This window comes from Babylonia areolata, chromosome 19 (assembly GCF_041734735.1).
Source record: "Babylonia areolata isolate BAREFJ2019XMU chromosome 19, ASM4173473v1, whole genome shotgun sequence".
Classification (NCBI taxonomy): Eukaryota; Metazoa; Mollusca; class Gastropoda; order Neogastropoda; family Buccinidae; genus Babylonia; species Babylonia areolata.
Window position 1 is genome coordinate 32,786,749 of NC_134894.1, and position 20,000 is coordinate 32,806,748.

General features: G+C 41.8%; 1 protein-coding gene across 3 annotated transcripts in view; it reads left to right on the forward strand.

Moving 5' to 3' along the window:
• The window catches only part of LOC143293642 (calcitonin gene-related peptide type 1 receptor-like), a 260,112-nt gene that overhangs the window by 176,513 nt on the left and 63,599 nt on the right, over nt 1–20,000 (forward strand). For all 3 annotated transcript variants that reach the window (XM_076604750.1, XM_076604751.1, XM_076604752.1), the window contains exons 4-5: nt 12,213–12,310; nt 18,642–18,733. In XM_076604750.1, coding sequence (XP_076460865.1) covers nt 12,213–12,310; nt 18,642–18,733 — 190 coding nt within the window. The remainder of the gene's footprint in view (nt 1–12,212; nt 12,311–18,641; nt 18,734–20,000) is intronic.

Sequence of the window (20,000 nt, forward strand, 5' to 3'; positions counted from 1 at the left end):
ATCATCCCCCCCCCCCCACCCCCATTCACCGTCTCCTCACACATTCAGAGTACTTCGCCTCTGGGTTACTCGGAACAATTATCTCTCTCCGTAACTTGCTACACTGCCTTCGTTGCGATACCCCCTCCTCCCCCATCCCCCCCCTCTCTCTTGGGAATTACAGAGAAGTGAGAATGTGTGCATTCAGCCGAACATCAATATTCTATGTGTCCTGTCCTTCCTGAAAGGGAGAGGGTGGTTACCAGAGCGTACAGAAAATGAATCTGGGTATTTCAAAGAGAAATCTTTCCCCACCCCGTTCTCTCTCTCTCTCTCTCTCTCTCTCTCTCTCTCTCAGTCTCTGTCTCTGTGTCCGTCTCTCTCTGTTTCTGTCTGTCTGTTTGTCTGTCTCTCTCTCTTCCTCTTCTCTCTCTCCCCCTCTCTCTGACAGTCTCTGTCTCTGTGTCCGGTCTCCCTCTCTCTGTGTCTGTCTGTACCTCTCTATGCCCCCTCTTTCTATCAGTCTCTATGTGTCCATCTCTCTCTGTTTCTATCTGTCCGTCTGTTTGTCTGTCTCTCTCTCTCTCTTTCTGCCCCTCTCACTGTCAGTCTATGTTTCTGTGTCCGTCTCTCTCTGTTTCTCTGTCTCCGTCTGTCTGACTGTCTGTCTGACTGTCTCTCCGCGAACTACAGAGTGAGACTGTGCATTCAGGTGATCAACGGTATTCTTCGTGTTCTCTCAGCAAGGAAGAGGATTGTCTGTTGTAGAAATGAGTCTGGATACTTAAAAGAGACACTGATAGGATAGATGGGTGTTAGTTAATTAACGGGTGCACAAAAAAAAGAAGGGTTTTCTGCACGACACTGAAGCGTCCACTCTGTCCGGCACTGCGTGTTCCCATTTGCTCAACGACTCCCGGCACAACCATCTACAGTCATGATGGTTGTCTGCAGTATACTGCCTACAGATCCCTGAATACACACGTGCGACCCTGATTTCACATGAAAAAACAACAACAAAAAACACACAAAAAAAACAGGCACGCGCACGGACACTCACACACATGTACACACGCACACACACAAACACACACACACACTACACCAAACGACACACACACATTCACATGCACGCACACATGCACGCGCGCGCGCACACACACACACACGTGCGCGCGGGCGCCCTGATCCTCATGAACTAAGATCGATGTTCTCTAGCGCAAAAGAGGCTTTTCCGAAAAAAAAGTGTAAACCTGGATTATGATAACCCGCCTATATTGGATCGGTATGCACGCGCATCCATGTAATATCTGTATATATATGTTATATATATATATATATATATATATATATATATACATACACACACACACACACATATATAATTATATATATATATATATATATATATATATATATATAGAGAGAGAGAGAGAGAGAGAGAGAGATAAAGAGAGCTATACGCTTGGTTTATTTATTTATTATTAAAACCGAAACAGGAAATGAGGTGTGCAAATGAACTATACTGGACACCAGAAGCGTGTCTGGGTATTGGCAAAGACACCGAGTTCAGTTTGGCGATGAAAACATCGTACACTATTACCTAGACATCCGTGTACCCTGTAAGAAGCAGAGCATATATTTGTCGACTTATCATATATCACGAAATTATCAGCACTCCGTTAGTTTCGTAGGAACATACTATAATCCACATACCAGATTCCTGTCCCCTTATGATGATACTTACTTCTTCGCACAACGTCTTGTCCTGTGTGTTTATAGAAAGGAAAGGAAGGCGCGAAGGACAGACAGTCTTTGGGTATTGCTGGACATTGTCATTTTCGCGCGATATGGAAACTGTGTGATATATTAGTGTCTATGGTCCCCAGACACCAATTATGTATAATTATACTGCTGTTGTATTTGTGGGTTCAGACACCAATTACTTGTATGTTGTTACATTTGGGGGGGACGTGGTAGTGTGTGTGTTTTTTTTATATTATTTTTTTATATTAATTTTTTTTTTTTTACTGGTGCAGCATTCTTTGTCTTGGTGGAAACATTGTTTCGTTGTGACTGGTCTTGGTAAAGGTGTGTTGGTGTCCTTTTCTTCTGTGGTGGTTGTTTTGTTGTTTACCTGTTGCTCTATTATTCTTGGTATTGTTCTACCTTCCTCTTCTTCCTCCTCCTCTCCCCGCCCCCTTCCTCCTCCTTCTTCTTCTGCTTCTTCTCCTCTTCTTCTTCCTCCTCCTCCTCCTCATATTCTTCTTTTTCTTCTTCTTGCTGTGTTCCTTTCTTCTCCTCCTCCCCCTCCTCTCCTTCCTCAATTCTATATCAAATTATCAGTATTGTCTTTCTTTATGTTGTGCTGTTATGACGACGGTTGCAACAGCTGCCGAAGAGGTTTACTGGTGCGGATGTCATAGAGCTGGGGAATATTGATTTCAAACAGGCAGACAGGCAGACAGACAGACAGACACGCACACACACACACGCGCGCGCGCGCGCACGTGCATACACACAGGATCTCTCTGTTTGTCTTATGCTGTCTGTTTGTCTGTCCCTCAGAGAGGCTCTGGGAATCGGTTTGAGCCTGACTCCTGTAAAAAAAAGAAAGAAAAAAAAGAAAAAAAAAAAAGAAAAAAAAAGCAACAACAACAAAGTACAAACAAAAGACATGAGCTTAAAATAAAAACTTACACAGAGGGGAGGTAGAAAGGTGGAGGAGGCAATGTTTGCCTTATTCCGCGATATCAGTGTGTGTGTGTGTGTGTGTGTGTGTGTGTGTGTGTGTGTGTGTGTGTGTGTGTGTGTGTGTGTGTGCGTGCGAGCGCGCGTGCGTGTGTGTGTTTGGTCCAACAGATAACCAGAGGGGTAGAGAGAGGCGCTGATCAAACACTGCCGGCTTGATTTAGTGCCTCTCGTTTTATCATATTTATAGACTCCATTGTCTTTGGAGGGGGCAGAGACATGGAGGAGAAAAAAGAGAAGAGAAGAGAGAGAGAGAGAGAGAGAGAGAGAGAGAGAGAGAGAGAGAGAGAAATAAGAAAGAGATAAGAGAGAGAGAGAGAAAGAGAGGGAGAGACAGAGTGGCAGAGAGAGAGAGAGAGAAGAAAGAGATGAGAGAGAGAGAGAGAGAGAGAGAGAGGGAGAGACAGTGGCAGAGAGAGAGAGAGAGAGAGAGAGAGAGAGAGAGAGAGAGAGAGAGAGAGAGAGAGAGAGAGAGAGAGAGGATGGGGACAGGCAAAAAATCAACACCACCATGTGCTGGCGTGACACAATAATTATCACATGAAACTTCAACAACAGCAACAGCAATAACAACACACTTCCTGATTATCATCTGCACGATCGTTTTTCATCCACTAAAAGCCTCACACATCATAGTGTTACCTTCACGTTTCGTCAAATAGATTTGGAAAAAAAAGAAATAAAAAAAAAACCCACAAAAACTTCTGGTGGTTGCCACAATGGAAAAGATCACGTTCCGAGCTTTTCAAGGTTGTGAGGAGAATTTTGCAATCTGATAGATCGGGCAATCCATCCTGTGCCTGCTCGTGGCTTTGAACCAGCAGGTGCTCTTTGATAAGTCATTCAGCAATGGATGTGCTCCATTTTTTTGGCACTGAAATTCACTGTGGTATCCGCTTTCTGACTGCCTCCCTGTAGCTTTAAAACCGAGTGAAACAGAAGCTGGACAAAACTGAAGCCCAGATCCAAAACACCTCGCCCGGTAAACCGTGACCAGCGCGTTGGGTCGATGTGTAGGTCAGCAATCTGCCCCCTTTCTCCTTTATAAAGCAGACACGGGTTGTAGCGTATATGGATCAATCCTCACGCTTTGAAGTCCCCCTCGACGGGCGCAATAGCCGAGTGGTTAAAGCGTTGGACTTTTAATCTGAGGGTTCCCGGTTCGAATCTCGGTAACGACGCCTGGTGGGTAAAGGGTGGTGATTTTTACGATCTCACAGGTCAACATATGTGCAGACCTGCTAGTGTCTGAACCCCCTTCGTGTGAAAACGCAAGCAGAAGATCAAATACGCACGTTGAAGATCCTGTAATCCATGTCAGCGTTCGGTGGGTTATGGACATACCCAGCACCGCCCCCCCCCCCCGAAAGCGGAGTATGGCTGCCTACATGGCAGAGTAAAAACGGTCATACACGGAAAAACCCACTCGTGTACATACGAGTGAACGTGGAAGTTGCAGCTCACGAACACAGAAGAAGAAGAAGAAGAAGCCCCCCTCACTGAAGCTGAAAACGAAACTCAGAACTTCTCGAACCTGGGCACACAGACTGTGAAAGTGGGAAAAGCCACCGTCCGTCTGGCGTAAACTTTGAGGACGTGACGATTGACATCGTGTTGTGAAATCTGGATACAACTATAGGATGATAACCGAAGGGAAAATTGTCTCTTTGTGTCCTTCGTGGTCATGAAGACTCTTCCATTTCTTTACTGTTTGTGTTGTATGCTTTTGGAAATTGCTGGGTATTTTTGCTGGATTTCTTCGGTTCGTTTCTGGTTTTGTTTGTGTTGGTGTGGTGAAAAAAAACAACAAACAACCAACAAACAACCACCAAAGTTTATGTCATATCATGAATGTATGATCCTCTTCTTGGGCCATGAGCTTCCAAATGCAAGTGACTGGTTCGCAGAGCAGGTTGTTGATAAACAGCAGTGGCCAAATGGAGAAAGAAAAAGGTCTTGCAGTGCCTGCCACTCCATTCCTCGGGGGTTATTATTTTATTCCATCTTCTGTCATTTAACTTGATTTGATTTAATTCAGTTTGATTTTATTTGATTACGTTTCATTTCAATTCCATTCCATTTTCTGCTGGCTTCGTGTTGAAGGCGAGAGCCTGAGCGCCACTCCGTGACTGGATTAAAACGAAACGAATTGCTGCGAAGATGATATTCTTGAGTGGCCTAATTTGTTCTCGTCTCTTTAAATGCACTTTGAATGACAGAAAAAGGATCGGCAACAAAAGAAACAATCTAGCCATTCGGCTGCTACAATGAAAAGTCCATGAGCACACCCCCCCTTCATCTCTCACCCACCCCAACGCCTTCTTCACCCCTTCAATCTAGTCTGTCTTTCTGTCTGTGTTATGTGTTCCTCTGTTCCCACCTCCATTTAGTTCACGATCATACACACACACACACACACACACACACACACACACACACACACACACACACACACTCGAACATTTGAAAACCCCACCCCACCCCTCTCTCTCCTTCCCACCTCTCTCTGTATACGAAAATGAATCAGAATCATAAAGATTGCATAGACTTACATCCTGGAGGCAAACAGTGCAGAAAGGCCTCTCCAACTTCGCACAGACACCTGCTCAACAGTCAGGGGCGAAACGGCAAAGGAGGCAGCCTCCAAAGTTAGTTAACAGAAAAATTTTTTACGGCAGTCATTCATTCAAGTCAGTCTTGCAAAAGGACGATAAAACTTCGGAACAAACGCCTGGCCAAATGACTGGGTACGCAGAGACAGATCACATGATAATGTGGAGAAGCAGCAAGCAGGCGTTGATGAACAGGATTCTGTGTGTTTTTGCGTGTCAGCTTGTGTGTGTGTGTGTGTGTCAAAAAACCGAAGGGTCTGTTGAATTGATAAGTTAATTCATTGTCTGATGGAGAGAGGGCTGGTTGGCCGGGCACAATGGATAGATGGGTGGGGTAAAGTGGATTTTGTTGAAAGCTTCGGAAGTCTTTTATGGAAATGGTGAGACTGAGTGTCCACCCCCATCCCCCAACACTCACGCACACACGCACACATACGCGCGCCCACACAAAACACACACGCACACACGCACGCACACACACACACACACACACGCACGCATACGCACACACACACACAAACACACACACACGCGCGCGCGCGCGTTTGATGTAACTTTGTTTCCCAGATATGTAGTAGCAGTTGGCATATGTCGGTTATCAGTTTCAATTTCCTTTCAACAAACAATACATAATTTATAACTGTTACTCAACAGCTGAAGTGTCATAATTCTCTAACTGCTGTTAAGGCCACAGTATATTTGTCACGTGTACTCTCTCTCTCTCTCTCTCTGTGTGTGTGTGTGTGTGTGTGTGTGTGTGTGTGTGTGTGTGTGTGTGTGTGTGTGTGTGTGTGTGTGTGTGTGTGTGTGTGTGTGTATCTGTGTGTGTGTGTGTGTGTGTGTGTGTGTGCGTATCTCTGTGTGAGTGCGTACGTGCGTATATGTGGGGGGAAGGGAAAAATTAATGACAAGCGAAGAGAGAGAGAGAGAGAGAGAGAGAGAGAGAGGGGGGATGTTGTGGGATAAGTGGTGTTATCCGAAGGTTTCTTATCACGTCTGATCTCTTCATGAAGGACGGTTCATAGGACCAGCTTGTGAAGAAGGGATGTGTGTGTGTGTGTGTGTGTGTGTGTGTGTGTGTGTGTGTGTGTGTGTGTGTGTGTGTGTGAGAGTGTGTGTGAGTGCGTGTGTTTGTACGTGTGTGTATGTTTGATGCGCGCGTATGTGTGTATGTTTGCGTGCGTGTGGGTGTGCGTGTGCGTGTGCATATGCGTGTGTGAGTGTGTGTGTGAGCGAGTGTGTGTGTGTGTGTGTGTGTGTGTGTGTGTGTGTGTGTGTGTGTGTGCGTGCGTACGTGCGTGCGTGCGTATGTGTGTGCGAGCTTGTGTAATGAGGAGGGGATTTTGATCTCATCAGTCTGAAGGGCAAATTGAATGAAGACGGATGGATCGGGTTTCGTTAGAGTGACGGACACACCCCAATGACCAATAACTCGTTTTGCTCTCTCTCTCTCTCTCTCCCTGTGTGTGTGTGTGTGTGTGTGTGTGTGTGTGTGTGTGTGTGTGTGTGTGTGTGTGTGTGTGTGTGTGTGTGTGTGTGTGTGTGTGTGTGTGTTCGTGCACGCGCGCGTATATATATGTGTGTGTGCGAGCATGCGTCGATATATATTGGCGTATGCGCGCGCATTTTCCGTTTCTCTTGTAATTAATGTCTTTTTTTTTTTTCTTTGTGAGTACTGTCTTTTTTTTTTTTTTTCGTTTCTTTGTATGTAATGTCTTTCTTCGTTTATTTTGTAAGAAATGTCTTTTTTCTTTTATAGTGTGAGTAATGTCTTTTTTTTCTCGTTTCTTTTGTAAGAAATGTCTTTTTTGTTTCTTTGTAAGTAACATCTTTCTTCGTTTCTTTTGTAAGTAATGTCTTTTTTTTCCATTTCTCTTGTAAGTAATGTCTTTTTTTTTCGTTTCTTTTGTCAGAAATGTCCTTTTTTGTTTCTTTTGTAAACAGTATCTTTTCCTTCTTTTCTTTCCTTTTTTTTCTAGTCTACTTCCTCTCTTGTCTTTATGTTTTCTCGTGGGTTCATTTTCTTTTTATCTTTTGTTTATTTGTTTATTTTTTTCCTAGTTCTCCTTCGTACATTTCTGTTTATTCTTTTCTAGTATCTCAATTCTTTCTGTCTTTCTCTCTCCCCCCCCCCCCCACCTTTTTTTTTTCTCGTTCATTCATTCAAACGTCTTTCTCGATAGTTTTTTTAAAAAATTTTTATTTTTATTTTCTTATCCTTTCTCTTTTGTTCTTTTTTTCATTTCTTTCTTTCTGTGTTTAAGAGGCGGAGAAGGTACGACTTCGTAGAAGGTGGAAGAAGAAGAAGAAGAAGAGGAGGAGGAGGAGGAGGAGAAGGAGAAGAAGAAGAAGAAGAAGTAGTAGTTGTGACTGAACATTAAATGGTTAAAGAATTAGGCACAATGAAGACCCCCCCCCCCTTTTTTTTTTTAATTGTTATTCTGCCCAGTGAACGAAAGTAAACATGGAAAACAAAAGAAGGAAAATAAACGGTTCAGAAGAATTACTGGAATGGTTCAACATGATAATAAGAATAATAATTATTATTTCACATACGTAAGTGCGCCCCCCCCCCCTCACACACACACACACGCGCGCAGGCTTGTACGCACGCATGCGCGCACACACATGCACACACACACACACCTTAATTTGGTTGTTGTTAACTCGCTCGATCACATACTGATTCAACTTTTAAAGGGGGAGAAAAAGAAGAAGAAGAAGAAGAAGAAGAAGAAGAAGTGGTAGAAGAAGAAGAAGAAGACTTAGAGAGAGAGAGAGAGAGAGAGAGAGAGAGAGAGAGAGAGAGAGAGAGAGAGACAGAGACAGAGACAGAGACAGAGACAGAGACAGATGCAGCCCTTCAGTGATCTAGGATACATTTTTGCTCAGTTAGACTTCGAATTTGCCCATCCTGTGCGAATTCTGCCGACGGGGAAAAGGGTGGGAAGAAGAATGAAATGCCTGGCGAAGCGTTCGATTGAGATTTTGGGCATGGCTTCTTCTTTCACTTTGTACTGGCACTATAAATATACGGCTATTACAGAGAGCTTTGAAGAGAGAGAGAGAGAGAGAGAGAGAGAGAGAGAGAGAGAGAGAGAGAGAGAGAGAGAGAGAACAGATGGTTTAATTGCATATAAGCCTGTGGTCCGTTGCTTACATACATAAAGAAACCTACAGAGAGAGAGAGAGAGAGAGAGAGAGAGAGAGAGAGAGGAGACTGAGAAAGTGGTGTGAGTGAGAGGGAGAGAAATAGGGTAGCCATAGGTGAAGAGAAAGAAAGATGGGGAGGGAGAGTGGGAGAGAAAGACAGATATGGAGAGAGAGAGAGGGAGGGACGAGAGAGAGAGAGAGAGAGAGAGAGAGAGAGAGAGAGAGAGAGAAGAAGAAGAAGAAGAAGAAGAAGAGAAGATGTGCACGAGCATACACAGAGGCACGCGACACACCTACTCTTTTTTCGACTTCATTTTACTGTCATGAAACCCAAAATCAAATATGCGTGTGTGCTTGCGCGAGAATATATACGTATGTACGCACGCGTGTGTGTATATGTTTATGTGTTTTTGCGCGCGCGCGCGCGGGTGTGTGTGTGTGTGTGTGTGTGTGTGTGTGTGTGTGTGTGTGTCTGTGTAGGCGCGAGCGTTCATGCATATATTTCTTGCGAATTCTTCAATATTTATTCCACGCAACATAATTTTCTTATCAATCTGCATCTCGTTTAAAAGAACATCTAATGTTACTTCAATGCCTTTTGTTCCTGTTTGTAACAAACGTTTCGCATTTATTTGCAAACATTACACAGTATCAGAAAATGCACTATTTCCGTTTTTAGGGGAGACAAACAGATGAAGATGAGGCCGTGCGTCAAAATTCAATCTTCATATTCACTCCACACTGTTGTAAGGCCCGAGGAAAGATTTCTCAACTGATATTTAGAATGGCATTTTCAAAATTTGAATGGCATTCACAATCTAAAAAACAACAAAATACAACAACAAAAAAACAAAAAAACAACAACAAAAAACAAACAAACAACAACAACAACAACAACAAAACAAAAAAAAAAACAACAACAACCCCAAAAACCAAAAACCAAAACAAAAACAAACCCACCAAACCAGAAACTACGTCAAACTTTGAAATGCGCAAATATAGCATAAGAAATACCTCTCCATGTCGGCATTATTATCATTGTTATCATCATCATTGTTATTATTATTATTATTATTATTATTATCATCATCATCATCATCACATGTGCAGTGATGGCCTAGAGGTAACGCGTCCGCCTAGGAAGCGAGAGAATCAGAGCGCGCTGGTTCGAATCACGGCTCAGCCGCCGATATTTCCCCTCCCCTTCACTGGACCTTGGTGGTCTGGACGCTAGTCATTCGGATGAGACGATAAACCGAGGTCCCGTGTGCAGCATGCACTTAGCGCACGTAAAAGAACCCACGGCAACAAAAGGGTTGTTCCTGGCAAACTTCTGTAGAAAAATCCACTTCGATAGGAAAAACAAATGAAACTGCACGCAGGAAAAAAGAAAAAAAAAAAAAAAAAGGGTGGCGCTCTCAGTGAAGTGACGCGCTCTCCTGGGGGAGAGCAGCCCGAATTTCACACATAGAAATCTGTTGTGATAAAAAGAAATACAAATACAAATCATCACCATCATCATCATCATCATCACCATCATCATCATTACCATCACCATCATCATCACCATCATCACCATCACCATCATCATCATCATTATTAACTCTCCTCCATAAAAGACTCAACCAGTCCGAAGCCATCGTGGAAAAGAAAAAAAAAATCCATGATTTGAATAAACGTCTTGGATATACACAAGTTCATGCAAAAAGACTGAAATACTGAGATGAGTTCGGTAATCTCTATTGCTCTAGTGTTGATGAAAGAAGCTAGAATATTATTATTTTGTTTTTCTTCTGACCTTAAATCAGTTTAAAATTAGCATTATCTCAACTGAAACGGTTTTAAAAATTTTTTATTTATATTTATTTCTGTGAAAGTTGCTGTGAAAACAAAACCCAAAGAAGCTCAGAAGTAAAATGAAATAAAAAAAGAACGAAAACTAATAAAGCAATAAAACAAAATAAAGCAAATAAGATAAGACAGTACGAAACAGAAAAAAATAAAGTGACACAAAAAAGAAACAAACAAGCAATAATGTCAAAAAACATAGAATAAAAGAAGACAAAATTACAAGAAGTTATTTATTTATTTATTTATTTTATCTGTCTCCATATCCGGTTATCCTATGTCCTCCAACTCTTCCAACTGTTTATTCATTTTTTTTTTCCATTCATCTGTCCGTAGCGATTTGCAGGTTTGCTTTGATTTTAACAGAGTGCACCACAACTTGATTTCGTTCAAGATCTTCAGAATAGAATTAGCTGTTGTCGGGTTGGTGAACATTTGATTACTAAAGGTCAGTTTTTGCGTTTTCGTTTTCGTTTTCATTCATGCCAATATTTCACAGAGAGAGAGAGAGAGAGAGAGAGAGAGAGAGAGAGAGAGAGACGGGCGCGCATTTATGTACGGGGACACACAAACGCACACACACACACACACACACACACACACACACACACACACACACACACACACACACACATGTTTTGTATGAATCTATGCGTGCGTTTGTTTTCTCTGTTTATGTAGCTTTATCATCTCATAGTTTCTCTCAGGGACTCATACCAAGTTTTTTGTTTGTTTTGTTTTGTTTGTATTTTTAGCTGATAGACGGCCTCTGAACAAACCTAATTCAGTTGTTTTGGGATTAATTTGCCTCATTTCCATGTCTCACTCTGTCTCTCGGAGTTAAGGTGATGCTAACACAATCAATTTAAGCCTTCGACGGTGTCATACGGAACATGCTAAAACCAGATCAGGCGTTGATTCGATAAAGCGAGTTAACACCATCTGGCCACGTTTAGTGGTGGCATGCAGTTGGATGGTGTGCTTTCGTGCATTCATACAGGTTGTTTTTATTTGTTTGTTTGCCTGTTTCATTTATTTATTTAGTTATCTATTTATTTATTCATTTATTTACCTTTTCTATTTAATGATTGCTATTGAGCAGTATTTTGTGATAACACAATTAGGCTCGAAATCTAAGCGGAGCAACCTGAATAGCACGTAATTCTTCGCGCGCGCGCGTATGTGTGTGTGTGTGTGTGTGTGTGTGTGTGTGTGTGTGTGTGTGTGTGTGTGTGTGTGTGTGTGTGTCTTGTGTACGTGTGTGTTTGCAGTGTGTGTTTATGTTGTGTACGTGTGTATTATGTACGCGCGCGCGCGCGCGCGCGTGTGTGTGTGTGTGTGTGTGTGTGTGTGTGTGTGTGTGTGTGTTTATGTTGTGTACCTGTGTGTTATGTACCTGTGTGTTTGCAGTGTATGTTTATGTTTTGTACGTGTGTGTGTGTGTGTGTGTGTGTGTGTGTGTGTGTGTGTGTGTGCGCGTGGTGTGAGTTTGTGGTGTGAGTTTGTGTATGTGCGTATGTGTGTGTGTGTGTGTGTGTGTGTGTGTGTGTGTGAGAGAGAGAGAGAGAGAGTTCAGTGTGTGTGTGTGTGTGTGTGTGTGTGTGTGTGAGAGAGAGATAGATAGATAGATAGATAGATAGATAGATAGAGAGAGAGAGAGAGAGAGAGAGAGAGAGAGAGAGAGAATTCAGTGTTATCCATTTATTTATTTATTCATTTATTTATTTTTGCTTTTTACCGGCTACACGTGCCCTGAAAAACAAAAACAAAAAACAAAACAAAACAAACAAAAAACAACAACAACAAAACAACAACAATAACAACAAAACAAAAACAAAAACAGAAACGTCTGTGTCTTGTGTGTTTCAGCACTGGCCTACAAGCAGTGCACAGAGAACGGGACGTGGTGGAGGAACAGCGCCACTCTGCAGGAATGGACCGACTACACGGGCTGCGTGCACATGGAGGTCAGCTTACCACTGACTGACTGACTGACTGATCAACTGAGTGACGAGCTGACTGGTTGACTGGTTTACTGACTGACTAATTGATTGGTTTGATTAATGACTGATTAACTGATTTATCAACTGACTGAATAAATTAATTGACTGGTTAACTGACTGATTAACTGACTGATTAATCGATTAACTGACCGATTAACTGTCAACTGACTGATAAATTGACTAGTTAACTGACTGATTAATTGATTGATTCACTGACTGGTTTATTGCGGATTAACTGACTGATTGATTAACTGTCTGATTAACTGCCGATCAACTGATTGATTGATTGATTAATCGACTGGTGAACTGACTGACTATTTGACTGATTAACTGATGGAATGATTTGTTGGGTGACTGACGAGTCTCTGCACATAATTATGTCAATAATCGACGTTGATTTGATTTGAAGGCATGGAAAATACGCAGATATTATGCATATATGAACTTAAATGACTGTACCATTGTTAACAAAAAGATACAATCGCCAAGTCGTGAACAAAAAATGTTAACGATTATACTGTTAATCACTTTGCTGCTGTGTGCTGGGGTGTGCATAGTCCTTTTGTGTAGTCTCAAGTGTTGCTGGAGGTTGTTGTGGGCTGCTGCACAAACGAGTCATCTACTTCATATCATTGAAGCTGAAAGGACAACATGTGTTTGCATGATGACTCATGTGACCTCATTTAAGTAAATGACGTATTACATGGCTATGACGTAGGACTTGTACTTGAAAAAAAAGACGATTTAAAAAAATGTTAGACTTATTCTGCTGAAGAAAGATTCAGAAGAGATCGTTGCAATACAACGTCAGCGAAAAAAAGGCCAACAATTGTTTAATTTTGTTTTTTGTTGGAAGAGGCTTTCTGTGTAATTTATTTCATGCAGCTGAGACAATTTGGTTAAACTTAAGTAATGTTGCAAAGATGAGCAACGTAGTCTGATCTATCCTGAGGTTTAATACCAGAAATCATTAATACTATAATCATCTATGTTGTGTTTCATAGAGTTTGTATTCTGTTTCTGATAGTTATGTTATCTCGATTGTTTATGTTTAATTTTGGTGTAAAATACTGTTGCTGTTATATAATATCCTCCCTGCCCCAAAAGGGGTCAAAGGATTCTGGATTCTGGATTCTTGATGATTTTGTAATTGTAGTGGAGATACAGAGACACTTCCGAGTGGATAGGGAAAAAAGGCGACAGAGAGGAAGATTTCTTGCTATTTTTGCCACACATCCCCTTCCCCCCAACCCCTCCCGCACTTCCCCGCACATTATGTTCTGAACAACTCTTCAGCTGTGTGTGTGTGTGTGTGTGTGTGTGTGTGTGTGTGTGTGTGTGTGCGCGCGCGCGCACGCCTAGAGTTGCTTAATCAAGATTTTGCGCCTTTTAAATATTATTATTATTAGTAGTAGTATTTTTATGTATTTATCTTTAAAAAAAGAAGTTATTTTTACTTTACTTATTTTATTTTTTATTATTTATTTATTTATTTTTGTTATTTTGACTTTATCGTTTTATTTTATTGTATTTATTTTTATTGTTATTTACTTTTATTTTTATTTCATATTGTATTTAATTAATTAATTAATTGATTTATTTATTCTTAAGGCCTGACTAAGGGCGTTGGGTTACGGTGCTGGTCAGGCATCTGCTTGGCAGATGTGGTGTAGCGTATATGGATTTGACCGAACGCAGTGACGCCTCCTTGAGCTACTGATACTGATACTCTTCAACTTATCCAAGACATTCATTTTTTTTCTCACTGTTTTATCAAGTGGTCTAGTGGTCGTCCTGTTTTGAGTATGTCGAGTTTGGCAACAGTTTCGAAATGTTCTCGCTAACAGTTCCGTAGGTTGCTTTTGGAGATTATGGATGAGGTTAGATACCTACCTGCTGCTGACATTAGAGACAGGATTTCCATTTGTTCCCCCTCTCTCTTTTCCCTTGATGTTTGCAGTCATCGGATGTTTACTTTCGGTCGTTGATAGCAATGCATGTTATTCCTTCTTTTGATTATCGTAGAGAAAGTACGGAATAAGGATATTTTACTGTTAAAAAAAAAATGGACAGAGGCTCAAGCTGGCAAGCAGGGAGAGACAGAGAGAGAGAGAGAGAGAGAGAGAGAGAGAATGAATCTTTATTTTCCAGCGGTGAAAACATTAGCACTTTGGCCGACTTACAGATCTGCCGTTGTTCTAAGAGACACACAGACATATATGCATATAAATGTTGTTATACTTAATACATGTATAATGTACAAGTGTAACACAGCGTCAAACTGAGAGACACAACATCGCTCACATCTGTACGGAACGGAAGCGAGTAACACACACACGCACACACACACACACACACACACACACACCAAGGGAAAAACAACAACAAAACCCTAGCATGAATGCTACACATGAATGATTCAAGTGAAATTAACGAGAGAGAGAGAGAGAGAGAGAGAGAGAGAGAGAGAGAGAGAGAGGATGAATGAATGAACGAATGAATGAACCTTTGTTTCTTTATATATAGATTTATGGACAGATCTATGGATAGATTCTTAATGGTGAGCAAAACCCATTTCGGAAAGGACTTTGAATACGGAACCTGAAACCAGTGATCATGTATGAAACACAGACTTTATTGATTCACAAACATCAATCATGTTGCAATAATATATATATCGTGATATCATAGATAAAAGACGGAATGAAAATGTTTCACTGTTTTTTTTTCATGTTTTTAAATTTTTTTTAATTCTTTTGGGTATTTAGACAGGTGCAAGCTGGCAAACAAGCAGAGAGAGAGAGAGAGAGAGAGAGAGAGAGAGAGACAGACAGACAGAGACAGACAGACAGACACACAGAGAGAGAGAGAGAGAGAGAGACAGAGAGAGAGAGAGATTCAGACGGAAAGGCAGACAAACAGACAGACATACAGACAGACAAATGAAAACAAAGATCAGACAGGCGGACGGGCAGAGATAAAGCGGAAAAGACAGGGAGGGAGGGGGATGGATGGAAGTGCTTCGAACGGACGCGACGGTAGCGAAGAATCCAATAACATTCCTCCCCCCCCCCCTGCCCCCCCCCCCCCTCCTTTTTTTTTTTTTTTTTCCTAAATATAACTTCGATGCAAAAGTTCGTACTTGTCAACACTCACGCACATTTCCATTAGCTTTTATAACCTTTGGTTTGCAGGTAGTTTGATCTTATCTCTCATGTGTAGACGAAAGGTTATATTGCTGGAAAGTTTTCCTTATGTTCCCCTGCTTATGTTCCCAGTTCACCTACCTCCGACATCACCGATTTTTTCCCCCTTTCAACGGGGGCGATGCGAAGAGACGAAAAAGAATGAAGTTTCCTTTGTATTTCATTTTGTTCTTGGAACAGGCATATTGAATCAGGAACCAACAGAATGATCACGGACAATACGTCCTTTCCGCCCCCGTCTTTTCTATTCTGACTTTACGGGTCAGACAAACAAAGAAAAAGCCCGTCTGTCATTTCGCCGCAAAGGAAGTCAGCAGCTCGAGGGAAACAGCGGAAGGGAAGACTAGATGGCGAGTGCATAGGTTGAGGAGCGAATTGAACATAGTAACAATGGGAATCCAAACCCGTCGTTTCAGGTACTGTGAGATGTGTAGTTTCTTGTTTCGTTTTCATTGAGAAAAGAACTATTGTTCACAAAACCCTTCACAGGCAACAAGGAAAAGGTAACAGTCTGCCACAGGCAACAAGGTATAGGTAACAGTCTGCCACAGGCAACAAGGTATAGGTAACAGTCTGCCACAGGCAACAAGGTATAGGTAACAGTCTGCCACAGGCAACAAGGTATAGGTACAGTCTGCCACAGGCAACAAGCTATAGGTGACAGTCTGCCATAGGCAAAAGGTGTAGTAACAGTCTGCCACAGGCAACAAGGTTTAGGCTGACAGTCTGCCACAGGCAAAAGTATAGGTAACAGTCTTTCAAAAAAGGTTAGAACAGCGTCTGCTCAAGCAACAAGGATGAGGACTAAAGCAGCTGTCATCAGGCAACAGGTAGAGTAAACGTTCGTGTGTAAAAGCGTATGAGTACAGTCTGGCAAATAGGCTGATCAGATAAGTCAATCTGTCATAGGCAACAAGTATCAGTGCAGTCTTGGGGCATGTGAACTCGAATCATTATAAGGGAAACACTAATCAAACAACACGTATATTACTATCCTGCCATGCAACAACATAGGTAACGTTGCCATCAAAAGGTATGTGAGTCTGCCACAAAACAGTAGGTATGCGACATCTAATATTAGGCACCCTACTTAGCTGTACAGGATCTGCCATAGGGCACAAGGCTAATGGTGACACCTGCCACGAGCAACAAGAAGCTGACCAGCTCTATATTAGCAACAAATATAATATCTGGAATACAAAAAAGTATCGGCGGGACATCTGCATGAACATCAAGGATCATATTGGAACGTTCTGTCAAATGGCAAAATATATAGGACAACCGTGTGTGTCTAGCAACAGTATAGTGGAGTTTTATTGGCAACAACCTAATATTGGAATATATGCATAACACAGTGAATAAGTGTCAAGGCCCTCTATTGGCAAGAACATTAGCGAACAGTTGCAGAAGGGTAAAAATGGCTTTATTTGACTATTCTCCATTGGCAAAGCAAGGATAGAGGGAGAGAGCATAGGCAAGAAGGGTATAGGTAACAGTACTGCACAGGCAACAAAGTAAGGTGTACACTGACCACACAACAAGACATACACACACTACCACAACACACAATCTCTCTACTATCTGCTCCTTCAACAAGGTATAGGTTACAGTCTGCCACAGGCAACAAGGTATAGGTAACAGTCTGCCATTGGCAAGAAGGTATAGGTAACAGTCTGCCATAGGCAACAAGGTATAGGCAACAGTCTGCCACAGACAACAAGGTGTAGGTAACAGTCTGCCATAGGCAACAAGGTATAGGTAACAGTCTGCCACAGGCAACAAGGTATAGGTAACAGTCTGCCATTGGCAAGAAGGTATAGGTAACAGTCTGCCATAGGCAACAAGGTATAGGTGACAGTCTGCCATTGGCAACAAGGTATAGGTAACAGTCTGCCACAGGCAACAAGGTATAGGTGACAGTATGCCACAGGCAACAAGGTATATAGGCAACAGTCTGCCACAGGCAACAAGGTATATAGGTAACAGTATGCCACAGGCAAAAAGGTATAGGCAACAGTCTGGCACAAGCATCAAGGTTTAGGCAACAGTCTGCCACAGGCAATAAGGTATAGGTAACAGTCTTTCATTAAAAGCTTCAGATTACAGCCGTCTTGCGTGTGCAAGCGAACGATACAGGAAACAAATGATGGACGCCTAAAGGCAGCTGTCAGTCGGCAATGCAGACAGATCATGGTAACGTTGCCATCACGTATGTGATTTTGTCCGACTTAAAAAGTAGGTATGCAGACCATCTAAATAATTACCAGGACATCGGCGCGTTGACTTACGCTGCTGGTCAGGCATCTGCTAAACAGATGTGGTGCAGCGTATATGGATTTGCCTGAACGTGGTGACACCTCCTCGAGCAAACTGAACTGAACTGAACGTTCGGAGGCTCGTTTATGTTTCCACTGCTCAGTATTTCTAAATATAATTATTGGAATACAAAACAGTAGGAATATCGGTCAGGGGATTCATTTCGCTGAAACATCTGAGAGCTGTGATCATATTGGATACGATTCTTGTACAAAGCTGGGAAGATTATTATATAGGATACCCGTGTGTTTCTCCGAATACAGTATCAGTGGGTGTTATTATATCTACGCCTAAAAATATTTGTGATATGAATAAATGTATATTTTCACAGTGAAAGGCTGTGCTGTCAAGGCCCCTTAACATTGGCATTGTATTGAACTATTAGTCGAACAGATTGAGAAAGGGTATTTAAAGAATGGCATTTTCACTTTGACATATTTCTTACTTCTTGCGCGCGCAGAGAGAGAGAGAGAGAGAGAGAGAGAGAGAGAGAGAGAGAGAGAGAGAGAGAGAGTATTTGTGGAGCGGTAGATACAGTACGTACTTTGACAGAAAAAAACAAAGGGGAGTGCTACACACACACACACACACACACACACACACACACACACACACACACACACACTCTCTCTCTCTCTCTGTCTCTCTCTTTCTCACTCTCATCCCCCCTCTCTCTCTATCCCTCTCTCTTCTGTCTCTCCCTTGCTCTCTCGATCTCTTCCCCCTATCTCTGTGACGTAACAAACGACAAAAAAACAACTGACGTGTTGCAGGCCTTCCGCACCCTGTACTACGTCAGCGTGACGTGCAACGTGTTCAGCCTGCTGCTGCTGCTGCCTGCCTGCCTCGTCTTCCTCAGCTACCGGTCAGTCCCTCACCACCACCCACCCACCACCCATCACCCCCAAAATAAAGCAAAACAAAATCTGAAGTCTGAAGTCTGAGTGGTTTATTGTTTAGGCCTTTCTGCCCGTGACAACAGGGATAAGGGGGCGGGGAGGAGGGACTTCCGTGTGTAACATCCATTAATCCATTATAAAGAACAGCGTCAATATATGAAAAACAAAGAGAAGAAAAGAGAGAGAGAGAGAGAGAGAGAGAGAGAGAGAGAGAGAAGAAGAAGACAAAAAGATTGATGGGCAGATTGGTGTGGTAACCATGCGTCATTAACTAAAGATAGACTAGTTTCTATGGGTGAAGGCTTTGGACAAGAACACAGAAAGTGGAATGAAAGCATGAAAGCAAAACAAAGAAAGAAAGAAAGAAAGAAAGAAAGAAAGAAACACAGACAACAAGAACCTAAAACAACCAAGCAAAGAAACACACAGACGACAAGAATGTAAAACAACCAAGCAAAGAAACACAGCTGCCCTTCTCTTTCCCCGCCATGACAATTCAGCAAATGCAGCTAGTCCTGTTTCATTCAAGCCATCGTCGCTATCGTTTCATGTCAGGTGTGTGCTCATAAGTCTTTATTAGTTGTTGTGTGCTTCTTTTGCTTTTTTTTGGTCGGTTTGTGTTCATTTATTTATTCATTCATTCATTCGTTCGTTCGTTCATTCCATCATTCATTCATTCATTCGTTCGTTTGTTCGTTCGTTCGTTCATTCATTCATTATTTATACTTATTTATTTGTTTTAATTTCTCATGAACTTATTCACCAACTAACTCCTCTTCTAGAAAAGCCCAGTGCATTTTTACAGAGCCGAAAGTGATAGCCTGTCTTTTTAGAACATGAAATCGATAGCAGTGAATTATAGCCTTTTTGTTTTATGAAATTGACAGTCTTTGTTTTGTTTTTTTGACACTCTAAAACTCAAAAACCATTTGTTGTAATCCGAAATTGAGAGCCCCTTTGCAATAAGAAATTGATTGGCCTTTTTACAAAATGAATCCGATAGCCTTTTGGCAATGTGAAATTGCCGCTTTTTTGTTGTTGTTTGTGATATAAACTTGATAGCTTTTTCTACAGAATGAATTGATAATTTTTTACTCTATGAATTTATAGCCTTTTCTGGTGTAAAAATGAGCATCCTTCCCGACTTAAAAAAAGCTGTTCAAGAAGTTATCTTTCCCTTCTTTTAATGTTTTATTCGTTACTTTTTCCCCCTCTATAAATTTTTTTCTGCGT